We start from the raw sequence: 16,588 nt of genomic DNA, 5'->3' as shown, positions 1-16,588 counted from the left end.
TTTTTACAGTACTTTTGCAAAAGTGAGTCTCTCCCTTTTTACTCAACACTGCACATTCAGCTCTGTATCTACATAGCTTTATGTATTTGTCATCTAATGGTGTGGTCAATCTTCCAGCTTCAGCAAAGCTTACATAGCAAAACAGCACTCACCGGGCCTCCAGGGTGTCCCCGCTCCCCTCTCTGACACAGACAGCTCTTAGGCTGGGGACACTGACATAAATATTAGCAACAGCAAAATATTGAACAAAGTCAACAACATGCTATAGAAAATGCTCAGGGATCCTGATCAGACCACGTTTACTTACCCTCATTCTGATGACTGTGTTCTGGAAGAGAAAGAAAGAAAGAAAGAAAGAAAGAAAGAAAGAAAGAAAGAAAGAAAGAAAGAAAGAACATTACATTGGAGATCAATCCTACCATAATTTGTTTTTCTGGTTGTTTGTTGGCCATCAATATCATTCACATACAAGCTGGTCAAACAAACATTACTGACCAGTTCATGGAAAAGTCTGTCATCCAGCTGAGGGTCAGTGAGGCTGAGAACATGCTGCTGTGGGGGGTCACTGGCAATCGATCGCAGCCTGGCACCCATGAGACCATCCCTGGGAAGCTCGGACAGCCTTATAGTGAACAGTCTGATGTTGTGGTGTTTGGCCTCGGAAGCAGCAGCCACAGCACTGGGGCTACGTGGATGATCTATACCCTCAGTCAACAACAGCGCCACCCTCAGGCTACTGGAGGATGTCTCTTGACGGAACACCTGGGTGGCATTGGTGATGGCATAGGCAGAATAGGTGCCATGGCCTTTGTATGTCATGGTGGAAACACGGCTCTGGAAGACGTCCAAATCCTGCCAGTCTCTGAAGTTATGCTCTACTGTCACAGTGTTGCTATACTGCAGAGCAGCCAGACGGAGGCGCACACGCCGACCGACAGACTGAAGCTGCATTAGCTTTGTGCTAAAGCGCAGGATGAATTCCTTCTGCCGTTCAAACAGGTTTGGTTTGGCTGTCTCCGCACTGTCCGCAATGAACATCGTCTCCACCGGGCAAATATGGGCTAGACAGAAAACAGAAAGAAGAATGCTTAGAGGTTGTTTTCTAAGGTTGCGAATGTGCCTGCCTAGAAACCACATTTGGATTATCAAAGGTGCAATTTAACGGTGGAATCAGCCCAATATGTACAAGGACAATCTGCGGCTTCAAAAACATTGGAAAATGTCACCAAACACTTGTTTGTGTGTTGAATATGTTCTTTGCCAGCCTGAACTCTAGAGAGAGCAGAACATAATGTAATGTGAATACACACACTGTGGTGCTGCATTCACTGTTTTGTTTTTTATGTTTGGGGCGTCACATTAAATGGCAGAGTCATTGAATGTCAGAGTTTCTGGATAAGCAAGTTTTAGAGAGAAACATGACCCTGTTTCAAATATGTGCTGACTAGATGCTTCATTTCCTACTGTCTTTTTTTCATATTGGTCTATTGTTGTGTAACAATTCACAATGCACGATTGACTTTAGCGTGACCTGCTGTTGAAAGAGGAGACAAACAGGAGCACAGACATACAATTTCGGACTCTCATAGCTACCTACATAACTAGATATATACATGCAGATATGGCAAAACGTCATGGTAGCATTCCATTCAAAAAAGTTGAAACTGGCACGTAATCATCCACCTGCCATTCTTTATTCAACTTAAACTATAATTTAGTTTAATATACATTTGTTTTATATTCACTCTGCAGCATGACACATTTCCTTTCTGCTTCATATCCAGTCACACAGGACCTCAATGTAAAGTTTGTCAATTTGAGATAGACTGTATAAATTCAATCTATCCTCTATTTGCTATTCTGTTGTTCTTTTGTGAGAACTCCTGACTATTCAGTATGATATTTTGCATATCAACATCCCCATAGATCCAGATGCTTACCTCTTCACTAACAGCTGTGTGACTACAGCAAACGTCATTCACAGCAAATAATTACAAAAGTAAAAGTACAAACCCGACAAAGCTCACACCTAAAAACTTGTTTTTTGTGTGTGAACATTTTGAATACAAATGAACATGTTCATATGTTGGGTATTGTTGTTGGTTTATTGGTCTGATGCACCTATTCATATTCATCATATATCTTCAGACAACAGCCTTTCTTCACTGTTACTTTAATTCTGATGCAGTAGGTAACAATCAATTCTTAAGAACTAACTAACTAAGTCCCACAGAAATATGGCCAACATCGCCAGCAGCTGGTACATGCAGCAACGTCAAACAACGTAATGGATGAAGGTTGTAACTTTAAAAGTTTGCAGCCTTCTCAGCCACAACAGATGGGAATAATGCAATTTTCCATAGTTAAAAACGAAAAAATGATTCAACACAGAGCAAGAATGCCCTGGGAGGAGGGCCATAGTTTCAGTTGTTTAAGGTTAGGGTTAGGGTTTAAGGTTTACATGAGACATTCAACAGAAAGGGAAGCACCATGACAAGGAACATCCTGATTTAAGGGGAGTAGAGGAGTTTGGACTCCCCAAGCTTAGGTCTGCGGACCAAAGATAGTCTACTCTAGTGGTTAAGGGAAATGATTATAAGGGGGGTAAAAGGGTGAAAACAATTCAGGCAAATATCAGACATAATACGTCAATTGATGATATAAAGAACATATATACTCCTTTCTTCTTTGAGTTAGCTGAAATTTTTCCTAAAAGAACAAACAAGTGGAAGTTTACATATCGAATGTGTTAAGATAAGATGAAAGTTTATCATCCCGAGGGAAATTAGTGTGCAACAGTTACAGCACAATGCAGAATGAAAACGAGAACAAGAAATCACCTAAACTAGTGCAATGAAGAAACGTGCAAGAATTTCACCGTAAGATTATAGACATTTAAGTATTTTCTCAAATGTGTTTCCAAATATTCGATGGTTCAAACAGGAACTGAACATATAATTATTTACAGTGTTCATAAATATGGAATACATTGAAAACACACATACATATAAATGTACTGTTTATTGTTGGAATTCCCCTCATACATCAATAATCTGTGATGTACATCTGGAACACACAAATAATCATTCATACAGGCTCCAGGGCAGCATGTCTTTCCTAGATAATCATGGAAAAGAAGTTGCATGTAATTACACAATTATTTATTTTAAAATGGAAGTGAATTAGGACATTAAAGTAAGTACATACCTGTAGGATCTCCCTGCAAACATCTTCTCTTTCTTAGTGTATTTTGATACCGTTGCCACACACCTGTCGGGAATTAACAGCCATGTTGGGAATAAAGTCAAAGTGATGTACAGTCTCAGTTATTCTAATCCCTCAGTTATTCTCCCAGTTTCTAATACACAGGTGGAGAGCTTTGGATGAACGCAAGGAAAATACATATGCCCTGGTTACTACACTGATACTGGTACGCTCCATATAGAATTCAGAGTGGGTGTTTAAAACATACATGAAATAACAGTGCTCATTGCATGAAAACTATTGAAAATATAATTTGTACTTTTACAAGTGTACACACAATAGCTAACTGAACAAACATCACTCAGGATGCAAAGAGCAACATGTAAGCTTAGATATCATGGCTAACTATGCTGTTATGGACACACTAAAACATAGTATAATTGTCAAACTACAAACTTACCATGTGGACACATCTTTTGTTTCTGTCATCTTTGTTGTAGCTCAATGTTATCCTCCAGCTCAGACTTCAGCTCAGACGTGTAGAGTGTTTGGCCATTAGACCTCTTATCGCTGTTCTTCTGGTGATCTCTTTTACGCTTCACACTGTATAATCACAGGCCAGTTCATAGGCGTGAGATCACAAGGTCGAGTCCCAACATGCAAGTCTTAGTTTTCACAAGATGGCGACTGCAGGTGAGAAAAGTCCACACTAGTCTGAATACCTTTGATACTTAACTCAAGGTGTGAAAACGATTTTTAGTGCATATTAGAGAAGCTAATATGCATCCAACACCTGAAAACATAGCACGCATATTTTCCCCTTTGCCCATGCACAGGTGACAGTCGGGTACAGACAGGTCCTGCAGATGGCAGAAATGCAACACTCCTGGGTGCCAACCTCCATAAAACTCAACAGAAGAAGAAGGGAGGCCAGGTATACATTGAACCACTGCAGCAGCATGGCAGATCCGGAGCTGGTTTTGTCTGGTGCCATTGATCTTGTCATGTATTTAATATTCCACATAAGACCGAGCTCCGTCAGCGGCCAGGAGTCTAGTGACTGGTCGCTTGCTCCACGTGAAAGCATCTTTTTTTCAGATGGACATAAACCTTTAGGTGCACTTCCCTGCCAGGTTACTGCTTTGGTTTGCAACACATGTGTGGGCATCTCAGGGTTAGGACTGCATGTGTGAATGAGGCTTTTAGATTGTATGTGTAGCTTCCATGGGGTGACTCGATGAGCTAAATGGGTTGACAAATGCGTTTCTCCACTTCCCTCTCACCATTTTGCTTATCTCTGCAAATGATGTGGTAATTATGTGGTACACTGAGAAATTATGCAGCATCAAAAACTGCTGCAATTTGTTGAATTTGCATATAACCCTGCAAACGTGCATCGAAAAAATGCTGGAGACATGCGACAGAGGCAGCAAGAGATGCAGACTTAGTTCCAAAGGGGAAAAAAAGATGGTTTGGGTTTAACACAACAGATTCAGAGTGAGCCATGGTGTTTTGTAAATTATGTCCAAAGAAAGTAGAGCTACTAAATCTGGAGCACAATAAATCTATTCCAGTTCCTCAAACAGCATTTTGATCAATTAATACGAAGATACATACAGCTAATATTGCCAAAGGATTTAAAATGTGATTCATATTTTTTGTCTATTTTGCCCAGCCCAACTCAGTCACAGGTCAGGGCTTCTCCAACAGGATAACCTTTCATTTGTTTTATCTCATTTCATTAAAATTACATTGGAAGGTAAGAGCAGTGTCAGGTCTATGAAACATGGAGTAAAGAATGATGGATGCCAATTACTTTTGTCAGTTTCAACTTAATGTGTTGAAACTTGGGTTATTATTAAACTTCTGTGTGTTTTTTGTCAATAGAATGGCACCAAAACTTTTGGCCGCATCTATTTACCTCCATAAGGTATTCCACTCAGTGGAAGAAGCTTACAATTATACATAACCAGAGGCGGAAAGAGTACACAGCTTCATTACTTAAGTAAAAGTACAGATACCGCTTGTTAAATTTTACTGAAGTACAAGTCAAAGTACTGCAGTCAGATGTTTACTTAAGTAAAAGTACTAAAGTACTTGTTTTTAAAAGTACTCAAGCACCAAGAGTACATTTTCTAAATATTGTATTATTACTGCCACAGTGCTTACCTTTACCTATAGAAACCTCCTGGATGGAGTTTTTATGGAATCTTTAATGTTAATACCTTGAAGAATGTAATAATGAATGGGTTTATATGCAAGAAGAAAAAAGAAAATGCAGCATTTGTGTGTATGTGTGACAACACACACACACACACAGTTTTCCTAAGCCTATGTGTGACAAGTTGATAATGATAAATGAGGACAAATATTACCCATCAACAGTGGTGGTAAAGTCTCGGCTTCTGATAAGTTTGACTTTCTTTTTTTATCGGTGTTCGTATGTCCAGAACACTTCGGTTTTGCCCCAGGCTATTATATTTCGACTGCCAACGATACCGAGGGCTTCTTTAAGTGCCTCCATGCACAAGAAACACTGAAAACTACATTTAAACAGGACATGACAGACTACCTACTTACGTTTTTACAGAGTCGTATTCGCTCGGGACTAGTATTATCTGAGGTCGTTTTTCTGAACCGTTTTACAGAAGGTAAAAGTCCCCGTCATTTTTTCTGACATTCTCCGGATTGCTGATAGGCTGTCCCTGTCAGTGGCACCTGTACAATGCAATCCAATTGAGAAGGAAACAACAAAATACTAAATCCACAGGGTTTCCCTGCTTTTTGATTTTTTGGAAAAAGTAACGAGTACTTATGGTTATGGATAGAAATGTACCTGAGTAAAAAGTACGATATTTGCCTTTAAAATGTACTTGAGTAAAAGTCATTAGTACTCCCCCAACATGATACTTGAGTAAAGTACAGATCCCTTAAAAGTGTACTTAAGTACAGCACTCAAGTAAATGTACTCCGTTACTGTCCGCCTCTGTACATAACAAATGATGGGTCATATTTCTCCAATGTTAGCTTTGCTGCACTGGCTTCCAGTACCAGTAAAATCTACAGTAGAATTTAAAATTCATTCAAAAAATACTTCTCTTCAGTTTTAAAGCTCTTAATGTTCAGGCTCCATCCTACCATAAAGAGCTCATAATACCATATCACCCCCTAGAACTCTGAGCTCACAGAGGGCAGGCTTACTTGTAGTTCCTAGTGTCTCCAAAAGCAGAACGGGAGGGAGAGCCTTCCGTTATCAGGTTTCTTCCAGTTAAAGGGGAGTTTTTCCTTGCCGCTGTTGCCAAGTGCTTGCTCATGGGTGAATATTGGGCTTCTTTAAATACTCTGTGTGTAAAATGCCTTAAGATAAGGTTTGTTGTAATTTGGTTAGTCTCCCCCATCATTGGCTAATGTTGCGATAGTCTTCGTCTGCTTACCGGCAAGGGTTATTCAAACCCAAACCTATCAGGAGAGAAGCAGCAACCTAAACGGCCACCATAAACAAAATGTGCAATACCATAGATAATTTAAAACACTTACAAGGGACCAAAATGTGCTCACTTCAAAAAGCAAAAAGCAAATAAACTCTTTGTGGGCAATAACAATTAGAGAAGCCTCCATTTTTGTCAGTAACCATTCTTATAAAGTAAGATACAAAGTGGTCACAAGGTCAAATTTCCAATCAATCAAGAGCAATTCCAGATCATCACAAATGATGCTGGACAGGCCCCCATTTGTCATGACCTGCTCAAGGTTTGGACAAGGAGGGAGGTCACATTTAATTTGAAAATGTCATTAGATCCAACTTAACCCTCGTAATGTCCTCCCGTGTTACTTACACCGAAGGCCCTCTGGGGTCAAATTGACCCCAAATTGTTTGACTGTTATCTAAACCATAAAGTGTAACAGCTTAGTCTGACTCCAGTCCACTCCAGTCACCACACATTTTTCCATTTATTTTGGAATTTAGGGCCAAAAGGCCTTGTTTACATTCGATATACCCTATTTTTTAGTTTAAAAAATGGGGAAAAAAATGTTTTGAAATATTTGATATGATCACGACCATTTGACATGAACCGGAGTGGAATATGTCAAAGTTTAGTGAGGGTGCCGTTTTTGAATTTTTTGAATGAGAGCAAATACTAACACCTATTGTCCTCTGGGGTCAAATTGACTCCAAAATGGTTTGACTGTTATTTGAAGCATAAAGTATACATTTTCAATTCATTTTGTGTTACACCTTTAGTCTAACTCCAGTCCAACCCATTACCACAAAAATTCCCTTAATTTTAGAATTTAGGGCCAATGGCGCTAAAGTAAGGTAGGGATTTCGGCTTCTGCCGCACCCAAAAAATGCACGTTTTTGGACCTGGCATTGCATGCTGTCCATACCTCCTGTTGTTGTGCCATTATTAAATAACCATTGCTTGACCACACACATCAAACATACAAGATAAAAAATGTGTTGGAGAGCAGTAGGGTGTGACTTTTTGCCCCATTACATCACTTTGTGCTTTGGCACCATTTTGACCCCAGGAGCAAAGGAGTTAGAAATTCAATAAAACACCCAAAACTCAATCAAATTTCTTCTAATCATGAAGAGCATAGTATCAAACAACCCCATCAGACCATTTGATGAAAGAAAACACATTTTATCAACTTTTTAGTATTGTATGTTCCATACATGTCAAGATTCATGTGCAATGGTGCAATTCATCTCTTACTTTTCCCCTCATTCATGCTGATCCTGTTATCATCTGCTTGTCCCTTCCTTCTTCTGCCTTCACATCTAGCTGGACTTGACAGGGCCAAAATAAGGATCAAAACTTCCACAAAGCATTTGATTGCCATTGTTTGTACAGCTTCTTGGCCTGGAAAGATTTCAGAGGTATCAGCTAAAAGCAATGAGCTTTTGATTAAAAACAGGCTAATATAACTTTATATTAACATAGAAAGGAGACAAGCATCGTGGATCATATTAATGAAGTTGACTTACTTATCACTGTGATGTTAGAATGAAGGTTCCTGTTGCATCCATCAGTCAGTTGAAAAGAAGCTGCTGTGTGTGTGGCGCTCTCTCGGGCAGACAGGGAGGGCAGAATAATGGACCAGTGGAAAGCCACAAATATTTATACAGCCTGCATATCCGGTATGAGCCTTCATAATAAAACCTTAAGCACAAACAGAATGGCTTAGATGTGTCTATTTTATTGGTATTGCTTTATTAAATGTTGAATTTATAATATATAGGCAGGTTTGTTGTCAGATTATCTGAGTCGTGCTGGATATTTTTGAGAAAATTACACATGTTGTGCTTTTATTCTGAAGGAAACACATTTTATAGAAGTGCGCTTGACGTAACCCCAAATATATGTCATTTTATTTTGTGCAAATTGTATTTTTCCGTGTGTAATTTCATCATTACATGTAGAGAGAAAGAAAGAGAGATTTTGATTTAAGATTTTCTAATAAACCTTAAGGCTGCAAGCAACATGTGAAAGGAAAGCAGCTTTGAGGGAATATCTGCTGGAAATTGGTATGAGAAAATCCCATTACCTGCTCCCATATTTCATTCAGACAGGTTTAGATAAGGTCTCATCCCAATTCCTCACATAAATCATGTCCGAGAGAACTGCTGATCCCTCTTGAAAAAAATACCAATCTTAGTACAAAAAACACTTCAAAGAACAGATTTCCACATAAAATATCCACTGTATCGATTCACTTGATTTCTGAAAAATCTGAAAATACTCAAATGTCACACTTAAACAAGACAACGATCTCTGCTATCACATGAATATCATATTTCTGTTAATTTTTGCACTCATGTCTGAGGAAGGCTTCTTCCTTGTGTCATCCATGCCTGATGGTGTTGGGTGTATGGGAGGACAGACTAGTTGAAATGCTGTCTGCTCGGTGTTAAGATAGACAGCAGCAACACCACAACCACACTGGGAGGTAATAGGCTACACGCTGTGCCTCAAACACAACACTCACTGGTTTCAAATTGGAGTCGTACTCTAACCTATTAAGAGCTTGCTTGAGTTTCACTGAAGTATAGTATTCATACATATATATTTATATATAGACATATATACACTGTACACAGTTTCAGAATTGTTCAGTGGTTTCATGAGGAACTTGCAGTTGCATGAACTTCCTTGCTTGGATCATTTCTTAAAACTGCCCTGTGGCACTTCTGACACTGGCAGGCCTAATAGACCTGAAACTACCTGGGGGCCCTGATAGGCATGTGATAGATATGTGGAGGTTGCTTTAGACATGTTGGCTCACTTTGTATCATGCTGCTGCATTCATGGAGAAACTGAGAAAAAAATCTTCTTGTCCACTTTGACATATAAAACTGAACTCATAACCTCTGCTGGAATTCAATGGTCTGAATGCTATAAAGTTTACTAGACACACACCTTTGGTCATTTCAGGGTTAACAAGCAGGACAGAGTGGCATCATAAAACTCCAGCAGTTAAAACCAATTTACAATAGTAAACAAAGAAATGTTTAACATTTAAACAGAGCTAAGCTTGCCTGAGGTTCTGGCGTTATTGTAGATAGATTTTTGCATTTATCAGATTACTAGCTGGCATTATTGCCTAACCACATTGGGAAGATGATGATAATTATAAGCATTTTAAGCAGGTAACCAAGTTCTATTGATAAAGAAGAAAACCTCTTGCACCGCTTGCAATGTGTTCGAAAGCACAACATTTGACATTTTCATCTTAAAATGCCTACATGATCGTTGTCCTTTTGCTCTTTGGTTCTTGCTACAATCTCACCTCACAGAATGAATGTGTCTGAGTGCACTCAATTTGTCAAATATAACCTACCAGAGAACATTGAGACATATCCATGACATCTAGAAAATTAAACATGTCTCCATGACAAAGTGTTTGAGATTGATGTGATGTGTGTAGTTGCAGTGAATGGAAGCAGATGCTGCAACAATCACAGCAATGTCTCAACTTGCCATAATATGGCAGCTGCCTTGCTCCAAGGCACTATTTCTCCCACCCATTAAGAAACTGAAAAGGACATAAATATTGTTTATTTTAAATCTATTTTACATTTAACAGATGGACTTATGAACCTGCCTCTATGGTAAAGACATAAACAGTTTGCTTACTGTGTCCTTGATCATACTGCTATTTTTAAGTAGTTGACATTCTGTAATGCCTTGAGGGATGAACTTAACAAATGACTCTCCTGCCTCCTGACCTGTGTGTATTTTGCAACAGCACTCAGGACGAACTGTTTCAAGTTACATCCTGATCCATCAGAGTAACCTTGCAGGGGCTAAAAATGGATCCCTCATTAAACATTATAAAACAAAAATTCCCATTTACATTATTCCTCAGCAAAATGTAAGCGCTATGATTTGGGAATAAACATAAAGAAATGTCTTGTGTGAGAATGTACTGTATAGGAAGAGTATGTTGGTGACTCTGATGAGATCCTTCCTGCGGCTACAGACCCTGTGGAAACGCAGGAATTGGGACTTCACCAGGCCAGCATTTTAGTTTCCTTAATAAAACACTCTAGCCAGCAGGTAGAGCCCAAGAACTGTCTCTTAAAGGTAGTGCTGTCGAAAAAAATCAGCCACTCAATTGTGGCTTGTGGTTGATTTTAATCTGATTGATGAGTTATGATTGTTTAGGGTGGTCACAAAAAGTTGAATGCCTCCTCTGAATGAGGCCAAATACCCCAAATATCTTCCAGATATCTATAATAATGGCTGCTTGTGGCATGCAGCCTCCATTCAACCAGGAAAGCATTGGCGTAAGCTGGGGACAATTTATATCCCATTGCTTTGCCTTTGATTTGCAGGGAAAATTCACCATCACATTCAAAGTCAAAGTCAAAGGTAATTTAGTTTTAGGAGTTACTCATCTGGCCTGTTTACATCTGGATATATAAGCATGATACTCTTGATTGCTTTTATGCCTTCTTAAATATCTATATTTGAAGACTATCAATATCCAGGTTGGCATTATGAGGAACCTGATTGTTTGATGTTTGTGTAAGGATTTATCTATTTTTTTTGTTAGAGCTCTTAAAGCTCTCATTCCTCCAAAACTTTTCTTGTCTGATTTTTGTTTTCTTTTGGAGATGTTTAAATTCCATTTTAATAAATATGATCTCAGGAGGCAGTGTGTCGGAGTAAACCGGAGGCTCTGATGACCCCTGGTGTTCAAAGTAAGCTGCCAATTAAATTGATCTCTATGGTATTGTTGTATATCATATTTAATTTGTTCTTTCTGATTTGCCCACATCCTTTATAGGAATGAATGTGAAGCCTCTGGTTAAGGGATTTAAATGATCAGTGGAAATATTTAAGTATTTGACCCCTCCCTATAATTTAGGCTTGTCGGGATTTCTAGTTTAGGTGATCAATCCAACATTGGAGTATGTTTGTGGCAGCCTCTGTTGTCCAGTGCAGGCCATCTGCGCTTTTTGAGGTGGGATAGATTTGTAGTGTAATCTGTTTTTTTTTTGGTTGAGCTAAAGCAGATTGCATTGTGTCGCAGGGCATGTGTGTCTGTCTCCTTAAAGAACACTTTAATGTCTAATTTTTTTGTTTATGTGAAATGTTTCCCTTTGAATGTGGTGGTGTCCAACAATTCAACCATCTCATGATTAATGCAAGATTTTAATGTTATGGATTTGTTGTGGGTGTGCAAAAATATTTCAAAATCATCCTCATGTCCAAATGCCTCATATGTTGTCCAGATATCTGAGGTAATGGGTAGGCCTCCTCTGGCATGAGGCCAGTGCAGAAGCCTCCCATTCAGCCATCACAATGTTGACATTTGCCAGGGGAAATATCTTACCCATGGCTGTGCCTTTAATTTGTTAGAGCTCCCCATTAAATTCAAAATAATGTTGGGTTAATTAATAATTAAATAGTTTCTAGGAGTAGTTCTTTGTCTGGCCACTTTCCTTCAAGATATTTAATAAATGTGTTTTTATGGCCTGTGTGCTCTCTTTAATATCAATAATTATGTACAAGCTATCTATGTGTATTGATTAACAGGATAGCTTGGTTGGGGACTTTTACCACTACCAGCTATCTCTTGCTCTCTTTTGATCTTTCCTCTCTAATGTTGCACTAATTTGTTTTGTAAATTGTCTTTTTTTCTCATTTGTTGAAGGACCTAACTTATTGCACTTCTACTCTAGCACTAGTTATGCTCTTAGTTGTTGATTTTGGAAGGAGATGCATTTACGATTTCTAGTGACCTGAAGTTCTTTTGCCTACCTGTGTTGAACGCACTTATTGGAAGTCGCTTTGGATAAAAGTGTGTGCTAAATGACTGTAATGTAATGTAATGTAATGTAGTGTGTATTCTATAATTATGACTTAATCTAGAATAAAGCTGTAATTCCAGAAGAATATTATCGTAATATTACTACTTCACTTCTTTTCTCGTAAATATAATGACTTTATTCTCATTATATTTTATTTCTATTTTTTTCTCAAAGTGGCTTTGATCCTTGGGAAACAAAGCAGCCAAAACACATTTACATTATAAAGCTATTTTCTTGAGATTGTTTTATACATAGAGCGGAAAGAAAAATGAAAAAAAATGTTTGTAATAAGAACACAGCTATGTGATACACATCTAAATTATAAAGAAACTGATGTAGTTAAAATAATCCAGATAGGGTTTGTTTATTTCTGCAGTTTTTCGTTCCACACTCGTTACATTAAATTACATTACATTACGGTCATTTAGCACACGCTTTTATCCAAAGCGACTTCCAATAAGTGCGTTCAACAAAGGCAGATAAAAGAACTTCAGGTCACAATAAATCGCAAGTGCATTTCCTTCCAAAACCAACAGCTAAGAGCATAACTAGTGATAGAGTAGAAGTGCAATAAATTAGGTACCGCCACCAGTTCACTTGGTGGCGGTATTGCACCACTCAAACTCTTCCAGATTCTAGAAGAAGAAATAGAAGGAGCAGCAGTCGAAGAAGCAGAAGAAACAGAATAACTAATGTTAAACTAGAGAAGATAATTAAATTAGCTACCCCAATGCTTTGCTATTTTATGTTGATTACAGCTTCAATCAGGTCCAAGACTTATATTTCACATAGTAATGTCTGTAACTTGTAATTGGAAATAATAACGTTTTCAACTTCTGCCATCACATAGACTGCAGACGGACACTTGCCAACACGGAAGGTCTATCTATAACAGGGGTGGGGAACATCTGATCCGGCCCGCGAGATACGATGACGTCACATAAATAATTATACTGTGATTATAATCCCCCCCGTCGGGTCGACATCTCGCAGCGCAAATCTCGTTACAATCGCAGCGCGGATTTCGAAGCTCACCCCCTGTCAACAAAAGTTTTGTGTTCCATCGCAGCGCAAATTTCGAAGCACACACCACCCCTCCCCCCGTTCAATAATTTAGTATGGCCCTTGAGGGTTGATGGGGAATTCAAAATTGCCCGCGATTGGAAAAAGGTTACCCACCCCCGACCCATAACAAGCATCCTGTGTTTACTTTCCCATCAGTATTCAGGCAGAACACGGGCGTATGACGTCACACTCGGGGCGGAAGTGAAAGTCCCGCGGATACTAAAATAATAATAATTTAGGGTAAGGGGTAGTATAGTATAGCCACATTTATGCTGTCACATTCATGTGAAACTAAACAATGAACCATGATATTTCGCCACTACGTGATAGTAATTGACTGGTCGCGTCCTGTTGAAAGATAACGCGTTGTGTTTGGGGGTTGTCTCGTCAGTAGGACAGGGACTGTGTCTAATCTCAGGGACGAGCTGAGACGCACACATGGGGGCGTGGCATCATGAGGTGGCATATCTGCTCTTTCCAAGTGTCACGGGTGGGAACTTTTCCGGATATTCTTCATTACCCGACACACTTGAATTAAAGTTGGTCTGTGAGAGGTTTTTTTTATAGGTGGGAGCAGCGAGAGTCTGGCCGAGACAAGCAGAAACTTTGACACAGCAGCAGCTGCAGCGGGCTCAGGTTGGATTTACTTCTCTGGCTGATTTAAAATGTTGGTTGTCTGAGCCCAAAATATTCCAAATCATACAAATTGGATTTAAAGGCGTTAAAGATCGAACACAGGGAGCGCTTGCTAACTACCGGGCAAGAATATTAAGTGCCTGAAAGTAAACTAGTCCAGATCTTCTCCACCTGCTGCTTTGGGAGAGTAAAGAGAGAAACAATGCCTCCAAGTCTATCTGGAAGTATTATCTAAAATGATAAGGAAGAGTTAAGTGTATGCCATGTCAGCTGCATGCTGTGTGTAAGTCTAGAGTATTCATTACAGCGAGTATGTCATTTAAGCATATTTTTCTGTTATTGCATAAACAGATGGGGCGTTTTGTGTGTAATTGTTTATTTTTAGATGCCGGGTAAATTAAGATGATACACACGGAATGTTACTGTTATACGGACTAGGGCATTTCTGAGTTTTGTCTTCCACACTTGCGTACAGCGGTGGACCTTAAGGAGTTAAAGTGCAGTCTAATGTCTTGTGTATTTATATTCTGTTAACGACAGAATGAAGAACGTATCTGTAAGGGCCCAAACAATTTGATCCTAAGGGTTAAGGGGTTTATTGTCTGATTAACTCAAAAGCCTCAATTGAATGGGCCCATGATGCCTGAAAGCAGGTGTGTATAAATTGAGGGATTTATAGTTTTTTGTGTCCTTGAGCTTTTACCACATTGAACAATTCAATACAATCATTTAGATGCTGTAACCCATTGTCCCTCAAACCCAATACTTCTCTCTGTTACTCCATTGGTGCTTTACTTCTCAATTTTGTTTTCTTCTTTGCCCTGCCTTCTCATATATACCTCAGCTGCATTTCCCATTCCTTCTCTTTCTCAGCACTTCTTGTCGAGCTGCAATGCGTAGGTTCAGCTCTGAGGGATCCCTCCTGGACCTGGACTTTCTCCCATGGAGGAAGGTAGCAATGAAGACCCCACGCCATCAGAGGAAGAGAGAGTCTGGTACCTACACTCCTCATCTGGAGGAAGATGAGCTGGATGGAAGATCAGCCAGCTTGACTCCGATTATTTGGGAGCCCAAAGGGAAGTGTGAGCTGACTAAGGAGCACAGCATCAGTGTGGAGAACCTGAGTGAGCTAGAAAAGAACCAGCTTCAAGTGGGCGTCATTAGTGAGGGCTGCAGGGCTTACAGTGACAGCCAGCTGGCCCCGGATGCCAATGGCAGCACTGAAAGTGTTGAGGGAGACGAGCAGCCCCATTCAGCCTCTTCCAGCTCCACCTTCAAATCTCATCACAGGCACCATGCTAAAGCCAAGCTATCTGCCGCTAAACTCCACCTCAGGAGCCTTTTTGGACAGGTGAAACACCAGTTAAGCTTAGAATGAAGTACAGAACACACAGACTCAATCAGTCAATATATTGAGTTAATTTAGTGCAAACTCTAAAGTAAGGCTGCACGATTTGTTCAAAACATTATATTGCAATTACTACAAATCATTATGTTTTGAACTATAATTTTCTTTTAGTATTTTGTCAGTGTGGCCCCTGTTACAGTAACAAAGATTATGCCAGCAAAGTTTTTAATATCTTTATAGATTTCTATGCTAAAATATTTATCAAAAGGTAATATGATGATGTTCCCTAACTGTAACAGAACTGGCATCACTTCCACTTAAGTTTGCCTGCTTGTTAAATATACTGAAGAAATAGCGACAATTTGTAGATGTGATTGCTCGTTCCTGGGTTTTCATACAGAATGCAGCATTTGAGCCTATCCTGTATTTGAAATCCCTGCATTATTTTGAGTTTTATAGAGAGCTGAGCTGTGTGAACCAAACACAGCTACTTGTGCTGACTGGTTTCCATTCATTAATTCATCTTATGAAAATTCAAACTTACTGGAGCCAATTATCAGCAGGACATCATCTTTGTTCTGTCTCCTACACATGTATCCACTCATAGCTGACTTTGTGGGTAAAACAATGTTTGGCTGGATCCCCGTTGGAGTGAAAGCTGTAAAGAGTGATTGTGACGACGCTGCTTCACACGAGCACAAGATGAGGAAGCTTTTTCCAGTCATTTTCTCTTTTGTCTGTTTCAGAGTCCTCATTCCTCCAACTCCAACCTGTTCAACCCAGAACACAAAGACAGGTGACCTCTCATTCTTATTACCTCCTGTCTGTTTGACCATGTATTTGTCTGTGGGTCTGTCTAAATTGTCTATTGATCTTTTTGTTTTTGCAGTTCTTTGACCCATAACTCCCAGAAATCAAATCCTCCTTTTAAAAAAAGTGTTAAATGATACGTGAATAAGGTTTGCATTGCGCATTTTAGAATATTAAGATCATTTAAACGGAATTGATCT

At 39.3% G+C, this 16,588-nt stretch overlaps 2 protein-coding genes across 3 annotated transcripts in view; one reads left to right on the top strand and one right to left on the bottom strand.

Moving 5' to 3' along the window:
* Positions 1 to 3,291, bottom strand: part of col28a1a (collagen, type XXVIII, alpha 1a) — a 35,302-nt gene extending 32,011 nt beyond the window's left edge. Inside the window, exons 1-3 of the mRNA XM_076157091.1 lie at positions 3,258 to 3,291; positions 466 to 1,061; positions 153 to 212 (exon numbers count right to left, since the gene is read on the bottom strand). Of these exons, the coding sequence (XP_076013206.1) occupies positions 153 to 212; positions 466 to 1,061; positions 3,258 to 3,291 (690 nt within the window). The remainder of the gene's footprint in view (positions 1 to 152; positions 213 to 465; positions 1,062 to 3,257) is intronic.
* A 10,756-nt stretch (positions 3,292 to 14,047) lies between these two features.
* The window catches only part of LOC143005719 (uncharacterized), a 33,857-nt gene continuing 31,316 nt past the window's right edge, over positions 14,048 to 16,588 (top strand). For both annotated transcript variants that reach the window (XM_076157076.1, XM_076157075.1), the window contains exons 1-3: positions 14,048 to 14,230; positions 15,104 to 15,581; positions 16,325 to 16,374. In XM_076157076.1, the coding sequence (XP_076013191.1) occupies positions 15,123 to 15,581; positions 16,325 to 16,374 (509 nt within the window). In that variant the 5' untranslated portion in view covers positions 14,048 to 14,230; positions 15,104 to 15,122. The remainder of the gene's footprint in view (positions 14,231 to 15,103; positions 15,582 to 16,324; positions 16,375 to 16,588) is intronic.

The sequence above is a fragment of the Genypterus blacodes genome, unplaced genomic scaffold (genome assembly GCF_046128005.1).
Source record: "Genypterus blacodes isolate CSIRO-AG114 ecotype Tasmania unplaced genomic scaffold, CSIRO-AGI_Gbla_v1 ptg000072l_1, whole genome shotgun sequence".
Classification (NCBI taxonomy): Eukaryota; Metazoa; Chordata; class Actinopteri; order Ophidiiformes; family Ophidiidae; genus Genypterus; species Genypterus blacodes.
Note: the sequence above shows the minus strand (reverse complement) of the source record. Positions and strands in the feature narration are given on the sequence as shown.